Here is a 9,175-nt window from a genome sequence, read left to right on the forward strand (position 1 = left end):
ACCTAAACAGCTGAGTGGTCATCGTGAGGGTGCTTTGGGTGACTGGGGTTAAGCCTGTGACTACTAAATACGGTGCTGTTGCTTGTATTCTGTCTTTCTTGTGAACTTCTCAGGCCATATGGCCGTCCCGGAGTATAAACCAAAAATTATTTTTAATTATATCTTACCAAAATGAAAGACGCGAATCCAAGTACTAAATTCGGGAAAATCAGCACAATTAAATAAAAGCATAAATTGCACCACAGCATATAAAATAAAATAGCCACAGCATATAAATAAAAGCATATATTTGTCCACGAAGAGCAGTGTCCATTGATTACCACTCTGTCTTCTCCCACTCAACCATCCCTTTATCCATTGTAACAAATTACCCTTAATGTTATATCTCTCCAATTTGTACAGCAGTCGTCCATGTGCAACAGTATCAAAAGCATTCCTGAAATCCCAGTATATGATATCAATATTATTTTTGGCATTCAGTTCCTTTGTGACCATATTAGAATATCCAAACAAATTGGTCAGACAAGACCTCCCTTTAACAAACCCATGCTGTGTCTTAACTATTAATGCAGTCTTGTCTAGATGATCCTGCAATGCTTCTTTAACCAGTGATTCCATTATTTTCCCCAGAACACAAGCTAAACTAACAGGTTTGTAGTTACTTGTGCCACTTTGTGAATTAGTGATATATTTACACACCTCCGGTCCATGGGATCTCCCCTGAGTCCAAAGAAACACTCATAATTATGGCAGAGGGTTCGCTTACTTCCTTTGCTGCCTCTTTTAATAAAACTGGATCGATCCCATACACCCCAGGTGTCTTTTTTGTTTAACTTCAATTTCTCCTCCACTTTGCTCTCAGTTATTACAAAATCACTTAGCTCCTTGTTAGAGTTTGATAAACTTCTGGCACTCCCCTCATTGAATAACTCCTCATCTGTGAATGTATATGCAAAATACTCATTCAGTTTATCAGCTACCTGAGCATGATCATCAATAGTCAACCCATCTATCTTAAGTGGTCCAATCTGATTCATCCTTTTTTTCTAGAGTTGACATAAGTAAAGAACTCTTTTTCTTTGCATCCTTTGCCAAGGATTTCTCGTAATCTGCCTTCTCCTGCCTAACCTCCTTTGTGACTTGATTACAGACTAGTTTATATCTGCCATAGGCTTCTGTGTCACCTGATACTTTATATGCATCCCATACATTTTTCTTCTCTGCCACACGCCTCATTAGTTCATTTGACATCCATTTAGGCCTAAACCTTGAACAGTATTTCTTAGTTGCAATGAAAAGCCTAATAGCCTCCAAAATCAAGTCCCTGAAGGCTTCCCATTTAGAATTCAACATTGATAACATCATCAGTTGATACCACTGTACAGAATTTAGAAACTGTCTGAGATCCCTGTAGTCACCTTTACGAAAGCAATAGCCCTTCCCCATTTAGCTTTGATGGTCTTTAAGTAATTTCCACATCAGTACATTGTAATCGCTGCACCCAGTGGTTCCTTTATCTGCAAATTATAAATGCATGAATAATCACTGCTGATAATCAGATCAAGGGTATTACTCCCTCTGGTTGCGTCTCGAACACGTTGCTGTAGAAAATAGTCATCCAATAAATCCACAAAAGTCTTGCTAGTGTGTGAGTTACCAATCCACAAATTCCAGTCGATATCTGGAAAGTTCAAATCCCCCATTATAAGACATTCTGATTTACTGACCCACTCTGCACAATTGCTCATTATACTCGTCAGATTCATTAGGCCTTTAACGCAAACCTACTCTCATTTTTCCTTTCCCAGTGCTTATGTCACACCAAACAGACTCAACATTGCATTGTCCACCAACATCAATTGGATGCACTTCCTTTGATTTTGTGTTTTTTAATTAACATCATAACCCCTCCTCCTTTTCTTTACACATTGTACTCCCCAAATTCCAAGTCTGCGCTGCTCATGTCTGTGTGACACCACTTCTCTGATATCCCAACAACATCTGCCTTTGATAAGACGACTAGCACTTCAAGTTCATCAAATTTATTAACTATACTCCTAGCATTGGTGTACATGCAAGTATACATGCACCTGTTTCTACTCTTAGTTACCCTAACACAGCCCATGTATTTATTTGTTCCACTATAAATAAAAAAATAAATTTTCTGTTTATACTCCGGGACGACCAAACGGTCAGAGGAGTTTACAAGATACACAAAATACAAGAAACAGTACCGTATTCAGCAGTCACGGGCTTGAACCCCGGTCACTCAAGGCACGTGTACTTATGCACCCGCGCGCCTGACCACTAGGCTACGGCGGCTCCCAGCAGTCCTGGAAATCCCCATTGCCTTGCTTTCCAGGCTGCTTCTCGATTGCATTTCAATGGAAGCAGTGCAAGAATCACTTTTTCCTCTGCCAGCGGCTACTGTTAATGTATTAGTCCGTGTACCCCCCCCCCCCCCCAAAGCTAGCAGTTTTCCGACTCGCCTAACTCTGCCTCGATAGCATCAGCAAATATTCTTGCACCCTTTCTATTTAAGTGTATTCCATCTCTGTAGAAGCAGTCTCTCCTGTTAACAAGCACAGACCAGGCTGCGAAAAATTCTACCCCTTGAGCCTTGCACAATCACTCCAGGGCCGAATTGATCGACAAGGCTCTCATCATACTCCCTCCTATCGTGTCTGGGCAGAATTGCAGACACTTTCACATTCAACGCTAACTCACGACTTTTTTATTTTTTTCTAACATTGATCTGTACTTGTTGAGTAAATCTGCAGATCTCTTACTCTTAATATCATTAGTTCCAACGTGTACAACTTCATTAAGGAGGTACTTAATGCTACAAATCCGATAATTTTAACGTCTTCATCAAGGGTCAGCCGCTAAAAGCAAAAGAAATACAGCAAGGAGTAAAGCCTCTGTTTCTAACATGAAATATACGTAGCACTATGTGTTCGAAACGTTGAAAGCGAAGCAAGCAAACAGGGATTATTTCTCTTCTATATAGTTATAAAGTCACGGGTAAAGGATAAGGAAAAATACTAACTTTCAATGAGTTTTAATAATCTACATAATGTCTATGTGACACTAAAGATTTAATTATGGATTGTTTCTATTGTGGGATACTATCTCATAATCATCATGATGTTCTCTGCCGCATGACAGATGTAGCAGAGAAAATATCGCCTCTTCCTTCAACCCACGATACCCAATAGCCGCTATTCATATCATCCAACGTTCCAGTTCTTCTTCTTGATCCCGGTCTCTTATCCATCACCTTTCTTTTTGGCTACACATTCCAATCCAAGTTTTCTTTTTTTCCTGATAACTTTCACAGTGAGTTTTGGCCCTTGAAACCTCCTCCAAACTCATCTCATTAGGATATTCTGATATAATCCTTTCCTATGCTCAACCCAGTAATCATAACGCTCCATACAAAACATTTAACTAACCGCTTCCGTTCGATGTCCTCCCCCAGTAAATATCTGCTTCCTCTTTTTTCCATTGCTGTCTTATCTTCTGCAGTTCTAGGCTAAATTACTTGACTACTTTCATCACCTGTTAGCAGACTGCCAAGATATTTATTATTAGTATTCATTGTAATAGTTTTTTTTTAGTGGGCCGACATCTCTTTACTGGTCGGCATGACATGTTTAGTTTTCTTTTTCGTTTGATACCCTGTTTAATTTAACAGGTTATGTCTCTATTCTCCGGAAATATTGATCGATCCCTCTTCCCTGAAAGGGGGAGGGGAATCGCGACTTACCGGCAAGTCGCGATTCCCTCCCCCGTACTAAGAAGGCTCCACTGAGTATTCACCGGCTCCCTGATGAAGTACGATAGTACTTTTGGATGTCGTAATTCCTCAATGAGCCCAAATAGTGCAGTGTTGCAATAAAATTCATTACGATATCAACCGGAGCAAAATATTTTCCCTTTTCCACAAGTGAATATATGCTTATGAAATATCCAGACATCTCGTAAAAGTGGTATAACACCAAGGTGTTGTGAGAAGATAGCCAAGAAGCTGATTTTTTGTTTCATTTTGCCTTGGTTGCGAAAAAAAAATTGTAAAGTTATCCATCCTACGTCCGTGCTTGTTCCTCTTCTTGGCTAATAAATGCAATGAATGGTCCACCATCCCACGCATGTATCAAACAGTCGTGTTAGTGGCAAATTATCCTTTTCCGTCAACAGACAGTAAGATGGTCATCCATTCTTTGCCAGAGACAATCGGGACATAAAATTCAATGGTTTAGGGGCAGGTAGACAGCAAAGGACTAAATTTAGTCAAAGTATCTCAGACAATTCCGAATTCACTCTTTTCATGTACTAATAGAGAATCAGTATTCATGCATTGGATCCACTTTAAAGAGTGATGGTGAAGCGCACGTCAACAGACAGTAAGATGGTCATCCATTCTTTGCCAGAACCTAAAAGGTGTGAGGTTATTTGATTCGTGTTAGCAGCATATTGTCCTTTCTTGTTGCACGCATATGTATATGCCAGCACTCTCTGATAGCTGTCTCATCACTGCCTCCATGGATTATTTTCCAATATTTCTCGACTTTCCTGCGGCGCAGTTACAAATTATAAAGGACCACTTTACCCGCATATTTTAAGCATTCAAAATTCGTGAAACAGGTAAATAAATAATTTTGAAAGCTTTTCGAGACTTCCGTGAAATTCGACTGCTTAAGAAATATTGACTTAGTGGGTAACGACTTATCTGGGTCTACGGTTCGAATCCCACCGATAAATGAAGGAGATTTTTTAGAGTTTTCGCCCCACGGAACTAACAAACTGGTTTTCAGGAATAATACCAGACGTACTTGGCTCCTTCAGTTTCTTTTGTATTAATCAAAACTAAACCAAGGAACTTCAGTCAACATCAGTGTACGTGTTCTGTAACGTTTATGAATAAAATTCTCTGTGTGTGTGTTCGTTCCTTGACTGATCTCATTAACACTCCTTTTGGCTCTTTTCCTTTCCCCCAACAACCAACATCTGTTCTTCTGCCGTATTTCTGTCATGAGGATATCGCATATCCCTCTGCCCAAAATAACCAACAAGCCGTATTTCTATACTGCGCACTTATATTACCTCCGTCTTGTTTTCTCCGCCCACCCCCTTCATGTCAGTTGTCGTCTAGATTAAGTCATTCGCTGTCCGGTCTTGTCCTTAAGAAACAAATTAGTAAAAAAAAAAAAAAAAAAAATGAACACAGTCTGAATAACAGGCATGAAAGCTCGTTACTGGTGTCACATGTTTCTGCAGCTGTTTAAAATATACTGAAGATTGTGCTGCAGTCACTCTTCACTTGTCTCTGCACGCGAGTCTTGTTTAAACAAGGGACCACAATACATCATCGCCTGTCACTATGGTGACGGCAAATCCCCGCTGTCTATCAGTTGAGTACTGTATATAGGTTTGTGTGTGTGTGTCCGAGCAGTTTAAACACTCAGTTACAATATAAAGAGAGGAAAATGCCTAGTTTCGAGACGCCATTGTCCTCGCATATACGTTTGCTATGTAATACAGTCCTGCTGTATCAGATTTAGTCTCAAGCAAAGGTTCGCTATGGTGAGAACCAACAGTCATATCCTCATGAGTTCGTCACTGGACCTTGGATATCGGGTTTATAAAGTGTTGTTAATAAATCTCCCCCCTTCCCACTAATAACTGGTTGACTGTTTGACTTTATTCTGTTTTTCTCTTTCGCGATCGCATACGAGGAATGTATGCTGAACTACACGAAAAACAATTCCGGTTAAATAATCCATGTTCCAAAACTGAAGAAATTTTGATTATTAATTATTTTCCGTCCTTGGTTTTGCTGGCCTTCACATATCTGTATATTAATGCGGAAGGAAAGTATATATCAGATATTCAAAGAATAATATGCCCTTGCAGGTAGCGCACTGATTATGATAACCGTCCTTCTGTGTGGAAAGGGCCTGGAGTTGAATCTCTATAAGACAGAAGAAAGTTTTATGGGCCTTTTACAATATCGTGATCGAATTGGTCGAACTCGGGAGAGAGTTACCGAGATCGGCCATTTCTTCCAGTAAAACAGATAAACCGAACCTTAGCATCCTGGAAATTTACAGCCGTTTTATATACACACGCCTTAGTTGTAAAAACAAACACCAATAAAGAACCATATTTTATTTAAGTTTTAAGAAAAAAAAATTATTTACTCTCTTGCTTTTCTATGTTGTTTCCTATTTCATTTCATCATTATTAGCCAGACATTAAAATAATATTTATTTATTTATTTATTGCAGGATTCTGGAGGACAGGTCCTAGACAGATGGATCATGGCTACCAGAGACGAAGAACCCCTAATCCTTCAACAGTTCCTAAGGTTTGGGGAGACCAAAGCCATCGCCCAACAGTTGTTACTACAAGAGAGCAACGAACGGCCGGAACTGGTAGTACAATCCAGCAGTCGAACAGAGTCCGATATAAAGAGGTTTATACAGAGAACGAACAGGGTTGCAGCTACCACTGCTCTTCTAAAGACGAACTATATATGCACGACTTCCGCTCCCACGGTTCTCACGTCACTTTCTATGAGTAAACCCATGTTAACGTATCAGCCTTCAAGTGTGAGTTCTGTATCTCTTTCTCCAACAACGGGTTCGCCAGTTAACAGTCCACCCTCTATGTCACCTTTAAACAGACTACAAAATATGCAGCCACAGGACTTCAGGAAAGATAGACAGAGTCCAGAAAGTCGAGCGGTTGAGCTGTCAGTGTCGCACACTACTCCTTTATCGTCACCGACATCCACATTCCCAACAGTTAATCCTTTCGGCTCTCTTCACATTAACCATTCTTCTAGGGCCACAGTGAGTTCCGACTTTAGCGCTACTGATGGAGGTTCAGAAGATGACACTAACTGTGCAATTAACCTCAGTCAAACCTCTACTAATCACATCGATTCCATCTTTGCTGCCCGGAAGGTAAAGCATCTTCGTAAATCTGCTAATCCTATGAAGCGTCGTTGGAACCCGATGTTTCTCAGTAACATGACAACCAATCCATCTACTGGGAAGAAGAGAGTTCAGTGTCACGTATGTTTAAAAACTTTCTGCGATAAAGGAGCTCTGAAAATCCATTTCAGTGCAGTGCATTTGCGCGAGATGCATAAGTGCACCGTCGATGGATGCAACATGATGTTCAGCTCTCGTCGTAGTCGCAACCGCCATAGCGCCAACCCTAATCCTAAACTGCACACTCCAAATTTCCGACGGAAGATCAGCCCTCATGACGGTAGAACTGCCAATCCTTTCCCCATGATTCCACCTACTGCCCTTCTGAATTTTAACGGCAGTAACAGTCATATGTTTCCCTCTCCTCATCTTGGTGTGCTGATGGACGGTGAGCGAAGTGGTCCTGAGGAAGGAGGGAAAACAGACAATGTTACTGCCGAAGACATGACCGTCTCTCAAACAACCCATCTACCGCAGCTGAACTTAGAAGAGACACATCGAGCAGATGATAAAGTGCTAAGCTTAACAAAGAAACCACGTCTGGAAGAAGAGAATGAGCGAGGCAGGAACAGCGAAAAAATCAACGAAACACATGGTGGGATTGACCTTTCTGTTAAGGAAGAAGTGGTTACTGTAAATAGAGGTGTTCACAAACGTAAGAGTTTTAATCCTACCAAGTGTGCTGTGGCCAGTGATGATGAGCTGCAGTACGTATCTACGGACGACAGCAGCAGTGATACATTTATTGATAATGATGACAATGGGCTCCTAGAGTCCAAATCTGATGAAGATGGCAGTTCCGATCCTTTGGAAGATGATTCAAAAGATGAATTAGAAAAAGATTGCCTTCCGAAGAACGAAGTGAAACATCGTTCCAATTCAGATGTCCCTCATCATTTTCCACTAGACAATATTAGAGCTCACGCGTTATGTACAAAGAGTGAATACAATGGTTCTTTAGATCTGTGCAAGAGGGCACCACCGCCTAAACCTAGCCTCGAGATGGAAGAGGTATTAGAGAGTCCACTACGTCACCTGGAAACGTTATCCTTGGGGGCCTTTACGGGTCTTATGAATTCAAGTAGAAGTCATTTAAATCCTCAGATTTCAACGTCTACTGGAGTGTCTTACCATGCGCCAGGACTTGGTTTAGCGTCATCGACTTCAGAAAGTCCAGCAGAGAAGATCACTACACCACAAGAAGTAACAGCTCCTTCGTTTCTCCAAACTGCTTGTCCTCCGATGAGCAATAGTAGTGACGCCGATTCAGAACAACAGCAGATGCCTTTGTTACCGATCTATCGGGATGCATCATTAGTCGGGTCGGTAGATATCCCAGTAGACAAAGAAAATCCTCGGCGATGCACAGCGTGCGGAAAGATCTTCCAAAATCATTTTGGTGTCAAGACGCATTACCAGAATGTTCACCTGAAATTAATGCACAAATGTACTGTTGAAGGATGCAATGCAGCCTTTCCTTCGAAACGGAGCCGAGACAGGCACAGTGCTAATCTGAATCTCCACCGAAAATTGTTGTCCACCAGCTCCGATAAAACAGGTTTTTTCGAAAAGAGTGCTCTCTTTCCTTTCTCACATCACGGAGCTGGTCTCAGAGACGACTACTTTTCTAGGCTCTATGATCCCCAAGCCATTCCCTTGAACTTTGCTGATCTGTACCATGGCCGTCTTTCAGAGACTTTAGTTACTGGTTCACCTTTTGTCAACCATCTTACCCCAACGGGACCAATGGGGGTCATGCCAGCTTTCCATCCGGCCTTTATGGTGCCAACCACAACTTCGGCATCTGGTATACTTCCTGAAGGACTATCTACTGGGAGTGTACTAGCCTTAGATGGACGTGAATCCCCCAGCAGCTCCCTTGCCTCTACACCAAGTCCCCAGCCTAATCATCCGTCTCCCCCCAAACCCCCTCACAGTAAGCCATTAACACTGATCCTTGACGATGACCTGAACGCCGATGGCGAAGGACGGTATGCGTGTGTATTTTGCCAGAGACTATTTCATGATGGTCACGTGATCAGGGAACACTACGAGACCTTTCATATAAGGGAACTGTTCACTTGTTCTGTGGAAGGATGCGACAAAGCATTCCTGACTCGCAAAGCGAGGAACGCACACAGCGACAGCACTGATCACCGTTATAATGTGCCAAA

General features: G+C 41.6%; 1 protein-coding gene across 1 annotated transcript in view; it reads left to right on the forward strand.

Annotated features, from left to right (window-relative positions):
* Window positions 1-8,254, forward strand: part of LOC150083344 (uncharacterized) — a 366,159-nt gene extending 357,905 nt beyond the window's left edge. Inside the window, exons 5-6 of the mRNA XM_090378480.1 lie at window positions 6,291-8,022; window positions 8,106-8,254. Of these exons, the coding sequence (XP_090234606.1) occupies window positions 6,291-8,022; window positions 8,106-8,254 (1,881 nt within the window). The remainder of the gene's footprint in view (window positions 1-6,290; window positions 8,023-8,105) is intronic.
* Window positions 8,255-9,175: the final 921 nt, after the last annotated feature.

The sequence above is a fragment of the Mastigoproctus giganteus genome, chromosome 7, assembly GCF_048544385.1.
Source record: "Mastigoproctus giganteus isolate SK-2022 chromosome 7, ASM4854438v1, whole genome shotgun sequence".
NCBI lineage: Eukaryota > Metazoa > Arthropoda > Arachnida > Uropygi > Thelyphonidae > Mastigoproctus > Mastigoproctus giganteus.